Consider the following 14,574-nt stretch of genomic DNA (forward strand, 5'->3'; position numbering starts at 1 on the left):
AATTGTTCAAGTTATCTTCTTTGTGAGGGAAAACTATTTTTTTCCTGTTTACGTGTTATTTGGGGTTTTATCTCAATATAATCTTTCGGTCTTTACATCCATGTCAGTTGGATTTGAATGAATTTTCTTCCTGTCCAATTGTGTCGTATCATATGATCAATTGTTCAAGTTTTCTTCTTTGTCAGGGAAAACTATATTTTCCTGTTTACGTGTTATTTGGTGTTTTATCTGAACATAATATTCCGGTCTTTACATCCATGTCAGTTGAATTTGAATGAATTTTCTTCCTGTCTTTTTTAGTTTCGGGTTTGAATTATAAAATTGGAAAACCAATCAAGCACACGCGAGTAAGTTGTACTTCAGGAAGTAGTGTGATTTTTCTTTAAATGTATAATATTGCTTCATAAGCTCACCTGAAAATACGTCATGATGTTATAAGTCAGTCGTAATTGTATGTGGTGAGTTCTACCATTCAACTCGGTTAAAACCACAGCGGTGTTTTAAAACAGTATATCAATATATAATTTTCATTTTTGCAGATGAAATAAGCCAGGAAATGTAATGTTCAAATTATACATTATATATATGTTTTTATACATAATGACTATTTTACCGTCTTTGTCCAACTTTAATATAAATTGTAGTTGATTCAAACGGAACACTTCACCCAATCTACTATGGATGTCAACAAATATCCGAATATCCGAATATTCGGTCCCGGACCGAATATTCGGATACTGTTTTCCGAATCGAATATTCGGAAGAAAAAAATATAAAATCGAGTAATTTCAAAGACTTTGTATTCGTAAAATTTGCTTTAAACATTGTCAGAAAAGTCGTTCCTCGTTTTATAATGTTTATTCCGGTAGGCGCGATAATGCGTCGCTATGGTGATGACAGTATACCGGTCATAAATCCCGCCTAACAAAGCCAGACACTTTGTGTCGAAATTATGATAGGTGCAAATCGCGTCGGCAATCAAAACACCGACCTGCACTTGATCCAATGAACTCGAATTACATTTGAAATTATCAAAGATTAAATGAGTAAAGGAAAAGCCAACTGTGTGTAAAAAACAAATAAGACCGTATGGCAATTAAAACACCGACCCGTCTTGATCTTCTAACTCGAATTACATTTAAAATGATCAAAGATTAAATGAGTAAAAAAAGAGCCGACTTGGTGTGAAAAACAAAACAGATCTTATGGTTATAATCACGTTGTCCAATCAAAAAAGCTTTTAGAAAATAATTTACTCAACCTCTAATGAGTATTTGCGAATCGTATGGTCCAAACATTAATTAATTACTCAATATTCAATCAGGTCTTATACTTTAAGAAATGTTTTTGGTATTTTACCCTCATTTAATTGAAAATATTATAATTGCTACACGCATAAAGTAAATATCTGTCCAAGCAAAATGCCACCTACGCCTTCCGCTGCTTGGAAGTATTTCACGACATCATCCGATAAGAAGTCGCCGATCCAAGTGTCTTTCAAACGTAGCAAATTTAAAAGACTGACTGCTTAGTCTGTTAACAGGTTCATAGTGTGTTGTGGCTATGTACATTATTCGTTTAAGTTCAGCTTTAATTATATTTAGATCTTACTGTTTTGTCATGTAATTATTTTGTCGTCATGTAATATTATGTTTCTCGTTCTATTGTTGATGTACGATATTAATAGTTTAAAAACAGTTTTTGTCATTCAATTTTAACAATAAAATGCAAAGACCTATAGAATACATTCATGTATTCTATAGGTCTTTGTAAAAAGTAATCAACACAATCAGCTTCGAATTTGCGACGGCAACGCTGTGTCAATATTTAGTCACTTCCGGCGAACTTCCGGTAAAAACGAAAGTAGAATTCATGGAGTAATGGTACGGTAAACAAAGTTGACTTTTTTCCAACAGATGTTGACCGAATATCCGAATATTCGTTCGGAAGGGTGGCCGAATATTCGAATACCGAAATCGGCATTCGTTGCCATCCCTACAATCTACGGAACTGTACGTAATCCAACTCGGCTTTCGGCTTTTCACGTCCCAACGTCCCGACGTTTGTGAGTCTAAAAATTTAGTTAGGTAGGAGCGATGTGACACACTCTGGGTTTTCCGGGTTTTATACCTCCCCTTTGGTATTAATAATGCATTTTAAAATTTAAGACGAACGTTCAACATTTAGGTACGGAATGAACGAGCAAACCAGTCGGTACACAGACGGGCCGAATGTTGAAAATGCGGCATGCTAGCCTCCTGGTCTCTTATCATGCTTATAGAATAAGCGAGACCACTGTGCAGGAGAGTGCCCATATTTTAGTTTGATTGCTCCGCAAATAGCACTGACAATGTTATCGGGTGTCAACATCCGGTTTTGTAAAACTTAATAACGGCTTAAATACAATCTATTTTTTTGTATTTCTCAACCCGACTGGTTGTCCACGGACAACTTAATTGAAAAAATTCAGTTGCCCGGACAAGCAAATGTACGACTCGGACATTTGATTTCGCCACCCCTGTATAGATGTAAGATGTATATGTATTACAATTCCCAATATAATTTTAATATTGATGGACATGACAGCGGTTTCATCCCGTATTACGACACTGACCGACAGTTTTGAAATTGTTTGACACTGGCTAGGTTTTATTCGGTATTTAAGCAGCGACATTTGTGCTAGAAACGATGGGTGCTTGTCGCTTGATTGATTGGGCTGTCGAAGACTCCTCAAGTACATCCGTGTTCAAATATGGAATCCGGAGTTGTATGTATAGATCCCTGCGTTTAATTTTGATCTGCCGATATCGGATCGCATACTGTAGCAGGTACCGAAACCGATGCCTCCTTGGCAATAACACGGTCCAAACCAGAGACGTAGATACTACGTCTCTGTCCAAACTGACATTGAATATTTCTCAGTGTCGTCTCGGCTGCAGACTAGTTCACTTTTGTGTGTGGCATTTTGTGCGCACATCGATATAGTAATGTTTGCATACATCTACCCACTGGATCACGGCAGCTCGTGTGTAGTTTATTGATTGGTTATCAAAATGTGACTCTCAGCTCCGTGCAGATGTAAATGTTGGCGTTCCATGAACGGTACCTATTCCAGCCAGGCTAGCCTGTTCGCCTCTATACATCAGACTGACTAGCCTGTTCGCCTCTATATCGCTGGTCCAGCCAGGCTAGCCTGTTCGCCTCTATATATCGTCCACAATCCAGTAACATGAACACGGTTCTAATCTTAAAACAGCTTTGCCGGATACACGATGTTTACTATTGAGCGCGGTTCCCGGCTTCTCAAGTCTTTAAATCTCGGTCATAACCGTCATCGGGCCTCTTGGATATCTCGCGGGATGTCAATTGCGAAACTGGTAATTTGGAGGCGTCAGACATCTACCGTTATGTGCTGACTTCCCCAAAATCGCGATGGTTGATTAGGATCCAACAACTTTTTATGTTTAAAAAGAGATATTATATACTCTCTTTAAGGAAGACTGATTGTGCATACTAAAGTATTTTATATTAATTACTTGCTACGGCTGATCGTTTACATTAACTACTGCATTATTTAGACGAACCAGTTCCTTACTACACGCCACTATTTTATTTTCAAGCACGGCCGAAAAAAAGCGCCATCACTTCTGAAGTTCAAGGCGGATACATATTATTAACAACGCTGCCTTTCATAAAAACTCGGCGGAAGATCCATCTCACTATTCCACTCATTTGTCCTTGTATCTCCTGCAGGATGATATTCGAGACAAAACACCACTATCTTTTCATTCATACGTTGCACGTATCTTACCATCTCAGTTCCATCCTTTTAAAGCACTTCAATTCATTATTACTTTAACATTCTATAGCGAATATCCGTCAGATCATTTACAGCACAGCCTTCTTCGATCATCCGTAGTTTAATCTCCATCATTATCTCTATCAAACGTCTCTGTATCTCCTGTAGTATAGCATCAGACTTATCCAACACTCCGTTCACATATCTGTTAAAATATTCCATATTAAGCATCTCCAGCTCCATCCTTTTCATGCTGTACCACAACATCGGCTCTGGGGACGCGACAACAGCCCTCCGTATCTTTGGCAATCCGAGGATTACCCACGGACCTTCTGCCATCATGTCCGTGATAACTTCTACCCAATGACTTTGCTGCCTGTACGTCAAACCACTGGCTGCCATTAAATTCCTTTCTGGAATCATGTAATATGACAGTTGTTTTGTGACAATAGCAGTCCTAAGTGCTCTCAGTCCGTCATGCAGCCAGTGAAGGAAACTCTGAGCATAAAACTTATTTTGTGGGTTACGCTCAGCTTGCCATAATACTATATTTTTCATCACGTATGATGTTATTTCTTTCTTAGAAGGCCTTAACACATCTTTGACGATCATTTTGAGCATAACGTACACTTTCGCTTGTGTGTCATTAAGGTTGTTCACTAGTTCTGACTCTCCGGTGTTAAAACCAATCCTCCATTCCATGTGCTTGAATTCACTTTCCTTAAAACCCACCGCTGTTACATTAGCTCCTAACGATACGACTTTCTGAACTAAGACCGGTGACGGCCAATGACGGGGTCTGGAAGCCCATCTCTGTAAGATGCTGGGGCAATGACAGCGTAGTGCGCACACATTGTCAGAGTGAAACTCACGTCCTATTGACGTCGGTAGCGACGGCCCCGCTGGTTTATGGTACACCACTGATTTTGTGTGTGGAACTGCCGACATTTCATTAAGAAACAAACTACTACTTAATAGAATGTCTCCTTGTCCATTATCACACAAAGCATTGTGGATTATTTTGAAATGTTTACGCGCTTGTCTCTCTAACAACAGTCTACAGTGTCCTGAATATGCATGTGTATCCATCCTGTACACTCCTATGCCGTTAGGTATGGTGTGAAGATGTATACCAGCTTCCACACAGATGATACCTTCCAAAACGAGTATATCATCACGGTCGCTTTCAAAATAGCAGGTAAGCCCCTCTGCCTTGCTTCCAGCTGTGATCACAGTTACATCACTTGATCGTGCATTCATCAAGCTATCCTGCTCTTTGTACTTCTCAACCCTCCACCGTCTTATCTGCTCGCCGTATCCCAGCCGAGTCATTATACTGGAGATCTCCACAGACACACTTTCGAAGTAATTCTAAAAACAAAACAGTTCACTCATAGAGTCAGTTTATGACGCACAATACTATTTTATTTGTTACGATACACACATCAAAATACTCTCTCCGGAAGTTGATTGAAATATTGTTTCAGATAAATTTTCAGTTTTGTTTATTTATAAGTACAGTGAAATGCATTCTGATATACGATGTTACTGAATTACATAAAAAAAAATGCAAATACAAATCAATGAAAACAGTATTTTTACTTATTTGTAAGTCATGTGTTGTATTTAATAACAATATAATTAACATTAACGCCACACACCTTGAAATGCCACACACCTTGAAATGAAATACATATGAATCAATACATATAGATTCAATTTGAAAGTGTGCAAAATTGTCATTAAATCTATAGCCTAGTTAGCAAGTGATTTATTATTTTTCAAACGGTTACGCTTTTAAAACCGAAAGTAGGATTTCTATACGTATACGTCCATTTCGACAAACGCGATTATTTTTAAGTTTTTAAGCGCAAAAAGACGGATTTCTACCTTGTAACCACCATATATATTCTAATTGGCATAAATAAAATATATTTCTGTTTTGTACCTAAATTTACTATGCCAAATAAGTTGTGTGGCTTTTTCATAAGTAGTATTGATAAACACATAGACGCACAATTTGACGTATGGAAAAATAATCAACATTCATAAAATGACATTTGTATGCTTAAAAAGTAATATATTTGTAGCATTGATACTCATAATAGATATATCGGCATTTTAATAGGTTAAAAGTAACGTATTTTGAAGTAAGGATAATACATATACATATTATTACATTTTTATCCGTTAACAGTAATATAGGTGTAGTATGGATACGCAAATACATATATTGGCATTTATACGTTAACAGAAATCATTTGTAGTATGTTCACTATAAATAAATATAATTGCATGTTTCTACTTTAATAGTTATTTTTATTTTGTAATTAAAGTGTAATCGTCTTAATTATTATATGGAAATACTTTTTTGATAGAAATGTATGTAATTCACAAAATCTTACATAAAATAAATATCATGAGAAAATTTAAATAAATCTACAAAGGAAATTATGCCTCGAACACACTTTAAAGGCGCAGAGTTACCATAAACAATTGCAATAAAAAGAGGCTATCAGCAGATATTAACGTGCTAACAGTTATGTCATGCTGTTCATGGACCGAAATTAGCGAAATATAATAGGGATTTCAATAATTATACCTGTGGAAATTCTAACGCACTTGCATGTACCTAAATCAGGCTGTTACGACATTTACATGTTTGTATGAGATATAAGTTAAGTATAAACAAACATAAGATGTTCTTACGAGTGAAACATTTTAAACGTGTACGAAGCTTTTATGTCGGGTGGTTTATTAAAAGTCAACTGATTTTTAACTTCGGTAACTCTACAAATGGAAATATCTTCATCTTAAGTCCTCGCACTAGTACCGAAAAGTTTTAATATATTAATTTCATATTAACAAAAAAAAACTCTTCTTAAATGTTATCATTGAATTTTTATAGTGAAAAAACATGTACATGTATTCCCAAACATTTTCAAAATGTGCGAATTTAGCCCGTTTCTCAAATATATTTTCGGATGTTGCGTGTGATTTTAGTGTTTTCTGCATGTGCAATTTGAGTCTCTTTCACGTTCGTATAGAAACAATGTGGTAGTCCACATATTTATTTATTAATATCCAATTACCGGTATTTGAAAAATAATGAAGTGTATGATAAGTGTTAACACGTGTTCATTTGACACGGCCACTAAAATGAATTTATTACAAATGGCGGCAATTTTGCAGTGTCAAATTATGTCGCAAATAGACCCTTCGGCTGTCTTTAATGCAAAAATTATGTGCAGACTTGCCTGAGACTGATGATTGTGTCTGAGATTGCTTTCAGATTCTAACTCTGTAGACCCGATTCCTCCTTCCGCCATTTCCTGAAAGTAAATCGGAATTTTGATTGGAGAATATGGTATTCCATATGTTCAATAAAAGTCAAAATACACGTTAATATTTTGTTTTGATTGAAATTAAATGTTTAATCGGTGTTTACAATAGGATGACCACGCAAACAACTCAACCAAAATGTTCGAATAAATCTACAAATTATTATGTTGCATACCATATCATGAAGCAGTCTTATGTACGTAATGTACCTATCTGAATATTTCAACGCGTTAGAGTTTCATATTCCCAAGGTTCACAGAAAAGGAACGATATTTCACCACACGGGTTTAGAGTCAAGACAGTATAGATATGGTACATGTAGTATCTATAAACCTGTTGGTAAAAACAACAACAGTGGTTCTTCTTATATACGAACACAAAAATAGAGGTACCACTTATAGACGAAATAATAGTATGTATGAGTAAAGCCAAATCAAGACTGATTGCCAAACTAAGCCAAATCAATGCTGATTTCAAAACTAAGCGGGTATTCCCCGCTGTGATATTATTTGACTATTTTTAGAAACACACGTTTGAACTTGCATTCACACACGAGTCTCGGTCTGTGAAAACCAGACTTAATGCATGTGCGTTAAGTGTGCAGAAACTAATCAGAGACGAAACTTTCAGCCTTAACCAGATGTTCGTCAAGGAAAGACCTCCGTAAACAAAATATAATTAAAAATTCCATAACAGCGGAAAGTGTCTTCCCTGATATTGCCGTGCGGACTGCACAGGCTAATCGGTGACGATACTTGACGCACATGCATTAAACCCTGTTTTCAAAGAGCGCCTCATATGAAGTAACAGGACAAAGATACCATATCACCCTCGACTAAATAAAACTGATAATAAATCACAAGCAGGTATGCATGTTGAAGGTAAGTTAGTTTTTAACAATTTTTAAACATGTCTTGCACTTTCGATTTCAAAATCCATTCTGAGTTATAAATTCGATGTGTTAACAATGTTCATGTTCAATTATAAATTATTTTTACAGCAACGCCGCATTGAATTTGACAAAATGTTACGTTTCACCTAAAACAACTGACACAAGCAAACAAACATTAAAAGTTCAGTTTTACAATTTACATGTTTAGCAAAAGTCTGCACTTTCGATTTCAAGGTTATAACAAAGAAATTGTAAGAAGTAAATTATTCGATGTGTTGTCAATTTACGTTCGCAGTAATAATTGATATTTGCTTATATGAAAGAGTTTTATCAATACTTTAATAAACTTTGGAGATGAGAATCAATCTACTTACGGAACAATACGAATGGAAGTTCCCCCTGTATGTAAACTCCGCTTAACAACTTCCGTCCTCGTATAAGTGAAATCTCCTAGCAGAGTTGTCGGCCCGTGATCCCACGTGAAAATTTACAAAATTGATTTTTTCTATGAGAATATTTTTATCAACCAATTATATAAATAATAAGGCATAAATCACATGGCCCAATTTTTGTTCCATGTATACAATGCGTACAGTTTAATTGGAATAACTGAAGCTCTTGAGTACGGAAGCCTATTAGGACCAGTTAAAATTATAATAAAATGATGCAAAGTTCTTATCACGCGAAAAAGGCGTGTATACGCAAATAAACACGTAATCATGCAAACAAACGAATTAAAACGCTAATAATCGTTAAAAAACGTTTAATAAATGCGTAAGAACGTAAAACATGGCTTAATAACGAGAAATAAAGGATTAATAATTCAATATCAAGGCGCATTTATAAGCGTTTGTTCCACTTTCACCTTGCACGATTAAATCCAAATTGTACGTGGTACGTAGAGGCTTTCGTATTTGCAAAATACCTCGCAGTGGTTTTAATTTAAAAATATGACACGTTTTAGATGAAGATTATATGCGATAAAAAACATAAGTACTAGTTTGTGGAGGACACTGTTCAATTAAAGTTAATATACGTTTCAATAAAGATACGAACAAATGAAATACTCGACTTAAGCAAGTTATTCGATAATCATATTATTCAGAAATCGGATCAAGACGCCTTTACACTTAAGTTGGTTCGGGTTGAAAACTATTGCGCATCCTTTTTCATGAACAGGATCTTATTCTTTATTTCAGGTTTTTCCGTTTTCGCCCATTTTAATATTTGCCATCAAAATACGGCAAATAAAACGCACGCGACTCTGTTGTACTAATGATGTGTTTGTTGCACATACACACACAAGGTTATTATGACGTAATATGTCTGCCTGTTGGTATAGCTTCCGTATTAATAAAGGTAATACATATAGATTTTTCGTCGAGAAGAAAACATATGATATAATTAATTTATTGTCAAACAAATAAACGTGCAGACCAATACATACGTCGACGTCTTAAATCACGTAAGAACATCTCAATTTTATATTTCTTCGCATAATTTAAATTCTCGCCAATGTATTTAAAGCCAGCCACATAATAAATTTAGATTTCAGGTAGAGAACAGCGTGTTTTTGTGTTATTTGTGCATATTGAATTACACTGGATAATATGCTTTAAAAAAATAAGTATTGATAGTCGTCTTCCTTGTATAAGACTCGCGTTTTGTGGAAACAGGGTTAAATGCATGTGCGGAATATTTCCTCCAAGAATAGCCATTTCAGTTCGCGCATGCTAACCAAGGACGACACTTTCCCCTTGTATGGTATTTCTTGTGTAAAGGAAGTCAAGGACGACACTTTCCCCTTGTATGGTATTTCTTGTGTAAAGGAAGTCAAGGACGACACTTTCCCCTTGTATGGTATTTCTTGTGTAAAGGAAGTCAAGGACGACACTTTCCCCTTGTATGGTATTTCTTGTGTAAAGGAAGTCAAGGACGACACTTTCCCCTTGTATGGTATTTCTTGTGTAAAGGAAGTCAAGGACGACACTTTCCCCTTGTATGGTATTTCTTGTGTAAAGGAAGTCAAGGACGACACTTTCCCCTTGTATGGTATTTCTTGTGTAAAGGAAGTCTATTCTCAAGAAACTTTCGCTTATGTATTGAGTCTGTACTAATTCAGACGTTTAGACACATTTTAATGGAAGCTTTAGTTTATTTGATCTATATAATACACTTAACGAGTCTTGCTTGCAAATAATTATGATATTCAATAACTAAATTCATTTATGTCTTAAAAGTAACATATTGTCATGAATCTAAGAAGGATTTTAAAGATTAAATGAAAATATAGGTAGGCTTACAATATTCATCTTTTATTATATTGAATCAAGCAATGATGCCCTCATAAACTGTTATTCTTTCTCGAAAACAAACTCAGCAAACAAACTTTTAGAGCTTTAATTCGTTGGGCTTATTTGCTTTTATGTAGGCATTGGATTCCACCAACAACACTAGTTCCGTTTAGTGCAAATAAGCCCAACCAAATAAATTTCTAAAAGTTTGTTTGCTGAGTTTTCGAGAAAGAATAACAGTTTATGAGGGCATCATTGCTTGATTCAATATAATAAAAGATGAATATTGTAAGCCTACCTATATTTTCATTAAATCTTTAAAATCCTTCTTAGATTCATGATAATATGTTACTTCTAAGACATAAATGAATTTAGTTATTGAATATCATAATTCTTTGCAAGCAATGCCAGTTAAGTGTATTATATGGATCAAATAAACTAAAGATTCCATTAAAATGTGTCTAAACGTCTGAATTAGTACAGACTCAATACATAAGCGAAAGTTTCTTGAGAATAGACTTCATTTACACAAGAAATACCATACAAGGGGAAAGTGTCGTCCTTGACTTCCTTTACACAAGAAATACCATACAAGGGGAAAGTGTCGTCCTTGACTTCCTTTACACAAGAAATACCATACAAGGTGAAAGTGTCATCCTTGACTTCCTTTACACAAGAAATACCATACAAGGGGAAAGTGTCGTCCTTGACTTCCTTTACACAAGAAATACCATACAAGGGGAAAGTGTCGTCCTTGGTTAGCATGCGCGGACTGACATGGCTATTGTTGGAGGAAATATTCCGCACATGCATTTAACCCAGTTTCCACAAAACGCGAGTCTTATACAAGGAAGACGACTATCAATGCTTATTTTTAAAAACCATATTATCCATTGTAATTCAATATGCACAAATAACACAAAAACACGCTGTTCTCTACCTGAAATCTAAATTTATTATGTGGCTGGCTTTAAATACATGTGGCGAGAATTTAAATTATGCAAAGAAATATAAAATTAAGATGTTCTTCCGTAATTTTAGACGTCGACGTATGTATTGGTCTGCACGTTTATTTGTTTGACAATAAATTAATTATATCATATGTTTTCGTCTCGACGTAAAAACTATATCTATACTAACAGGCAGCCATATTACGTCATAATAACCTTGTGTGTGTTATAAGCAACAAACACATCATTAGTCCAACAGAGTCGCGTGCGTTTTATTTGCCGTATTTTGATGGCAAATATAAAAATGGGCGAAAACGGAAAACCTGAAATGTAGAATAAGATCATGTTCTTCAAAAAGGATGCGCAATAGGTTTCAACCCGAACCAACTTAAGTGTAAAGGCGTCTTGATCCGATTTCTGAATAAAATGATTATCGAATAACTGGCTTAAGTCGAGTATTTCATTTGTTCGTATCTTTATTGAAACGTATATTAACTTTAATTGAACAGTGTCCTGCACAAACTAGTACTTGTGTTTTTTTATCGCATATAATCTTCATTTAAAACGTGTCATATTTTTAACTCAAAACCACTGCGAGGTTAAGATCTCAAATACGAAAGCCTCTAAGTACCACGTACAATTTGGATTTAATCGTGCAAGGTGAAAGTGGAACAAACGCTTATAAATGCGCCTTGATATTGAATTATTAATCCTTTATTTCTCGTTATTAAGCCATGTTTTACGTTCTTATGTATTTATTAAACATTATTTAACGATTATTAGCGTTTTAATTCGTTTGTTTGCATGATTACGTGTTTATTTGCGTATACACGCCTTTTTCGCGTGATAAGAACTTTGCATCATTTTATTATTATTTTAACTGGTCCTAATAGGCTTCCGTACTCAAGAGCTTCAGTTATTCCAATTAAACTGTACGTATTGTATACATCACTTGGAACAAAAATTGGGCCATGTGATTTATGCCTTATTATTTATATAATTGGTTGATAAAAATATTCTCATAGAAAAAATCCTTTTTGTAAATTTTCACGTGGGATCACGGGCCAGCAACTCTGCTAGGAGATTTCACTAATACGAAGACGGAAGTTGTTAAGCGGATTTTACATACAGGGGGAACTTCCATTCGTATTGTTCCGTAAGTAGATTGATTCTCATCTTCAAAATTTATTGATGTATTGATAAAACACTTTCATATAAGCAGATATCAATTATTACTGCGAACTTAAATTGACAATCCATCGAACAATTTACTTCTTACAATTTCTTTGTTATAACCTTGAAATCGAAAGTGCAGACTTTTGATAAACATGTTGTTAAACTGAACTTTTAATGTTTGTTTGCTTGTGTCAGTTGTTTTAGGTGAAACGTAACATTTTGTCAAATTCAATGCGGCGTTGCTGTAAAAATAATTTATAATTGAACATGAACATTGTTAACACATCGAATTTATAACTCCGAATGGATCTTGAAATCGAAAGTGCAAGACATGTTTAAACATTTTTAAAAACTAACTTACCTTCAACATGCATACCTGCTTCAATCGTGATACATCGGCTATCTCGGATTCCTTCGTAAGATAGGCCTCGTGGCTAACGGTCGACATATTGCCTTGTATTACTACTTTACTACCCAAAAGGTTGTCAGTCTATTGTTATGAGGCTGTATACGATGCGCGTTGAACTAGCGCCAAACTTTTTACCGAAACTTTGATATTAATAGCACTATTAACGTTCATTTGTGTTGCATTTTGACCTATTATCCAAGTGATTTACTTTTCCATTATTATTTAATCACCCTATCATCCAATTTTTAAGATGAACTTACTGTGTTTACAAAACCAACCAAACCGAAATTGAAACTGGATGCATTACGTTTCGCGATGTAAACATTAAATATTTGTTCAGTTTGAGGAAGCGAATTGATAATAGACGTTGGAATATGTATGCAATACAGACTATCATTGCCGATTGTAGTACTGGCTAAAAAATACCTTTTATGACAGGTCATGTATAGAACGTTAATCAAATAGTGACCATAAATCACTACAAATGTCTGGGTTGTTCATTAATATAATTAATGCACGTTTCTGATCTAATTGCCTGTATCTAGTTGTAATTACCATGATATTGATAAAATTAAAACGTTTTTTTTCATAAATTAACATAACATGTGTTATTTTTATCATTTAGGGAATATATAATTGTATCATTATCATCATTAAATATTCTGAAAATGATCTAAATTATCATTATTACTTTAAATTAGAATTTTTAAATTTTACTCATTATTTTTAATGAATTTGCACATTTGCTTGATTCAAAATAAAATGTATTAATAAGGGTTTCAGTTGTTAGTTTTAACCCATTTTTAGTTCGATTAAATTTAAAGTACTAACTACGTACATGTATGTGAAATGCTCTTGAGTTCGTTTCCTGGGCCTAGAACCAGTACTTGGGTGTCTCTTGGAGATTTCTTAAGAATGCTCCCACACTGGGGATCAAACCAGTGACCTCCAGATCATTAGGTGGACACCACATCCATTACACATCAGCGACCTTTAATTAGTAAATTACTTTAGTATTGCAGCATTATATAATGTAATGTTGCTACATATTTTTGGAAAATGATTAATGTGCAGTGCTAAATAAATCTAAATGCATACAATTTTAATTGTGTATATTGTGTGATAATTAGTTACAAAATTCCCTTTTTACAGGTATACTGGATTATGAAAGACTGATAAACATAAAATTGACAACTCATCTCTTGTGTGGCTCATTCTCAGAACAAACCCATAGTCAGTGAGAAAACTACAGTGTAAAAAGACCACTTGATTGTGACAATTATGGCTGACCAAGCAAATGTTATCATTTAAAATAAAGAAAACTTCCAGTTCAATATACATTTTATACCAATTATGACATTGGCCAACACAGAAAATAATTATAAGGTTGATTTTCCCAAAATTGACTGTTACAATTGGATACTGTTTTAAGCTTCACTCTACTTTGTCTGAAAATAAAAGTCCTAAATGATGTAATAGAAACATACATATTTAATTTTTAGTTTTACAAGGATATATATATATATATATATATATATATATATATATATAATAAAAGTAAAAACACGTGTCTGGGATTTTAAATATATATTGATTTAGCCAACGCGTTTCGCATAGCTCATCAGGGCATAATACAATATATTACAACGTCAAAATGTCATGGAGATAACGTCATATCAATTATGACGTCATAACGTCAATAAATATTAAAT

The 14,574-nt window shown here is 34.5% G+C and overlaps 2 protein-coding genes across 3 annotated transcripts in view; one reads left to right on the forward strand and one right to left on the reverse strand.

Annotated features, from left to right (window-relative positions):
• Positions 1–783: 783 nt before the first annotated feature.
• On the reverse strand, positions 784–8,472 carry LOC127834499 (uncharacterized). The gene is made up of 3 exons (XM_052360371.1): positions 8,408–8,472; positions 7,057–7,131; positions 784–5,170 (listed from the first exon to the last, which is right to left on the reverse strand). The coding sequence occupies exons 2-3, from the start codon at positions 7,126–7,128 to the stop codon at positions 3,851–3,853; spliced, it is 1,392 nt and encodes a 463-aa protein (XP_052216331.1). The 5' UTR covers positions 7,129–7,131; positions 8,408–8,472; the 3' UTR covers positions 784–3,850.
• Positions 8,473–12,306: 3,834 nt separating this feature from the next.
• Positions 12,307–14,574, forward strand: part of LOC127834498 (uncharacterized) — a 213,288-nt gene continuing 211,020 nt past the window's right edge. Inside the window, exon 1 of one of the 2 annotated variants that reach the window (XM_052360370.1) lies at positions 12,307–12,433. The gene's annotated coding sequence lies outside the window, so the exon portion shown is untranslated. The remainder of the gene's footprint in view (positions 12,434–14,574) is intronic. The other variant, XM_052360369.1, reaches the window with a different exon arrangement.

This window comes from Dreissena polymorpha, chromosome 6, assembly GCF_020536995.1.
Source record: "Dreissena polymorpha isolate Duluth1 chromosome 6, UMN_Dpol_1.0, whole genome shotgun sequence".
NCBI lineage: Eukaryota > Metazoa > Mollusca > Bivalvia > Myida > Dreissenidae > Dreissena > Dreissena polymorpha.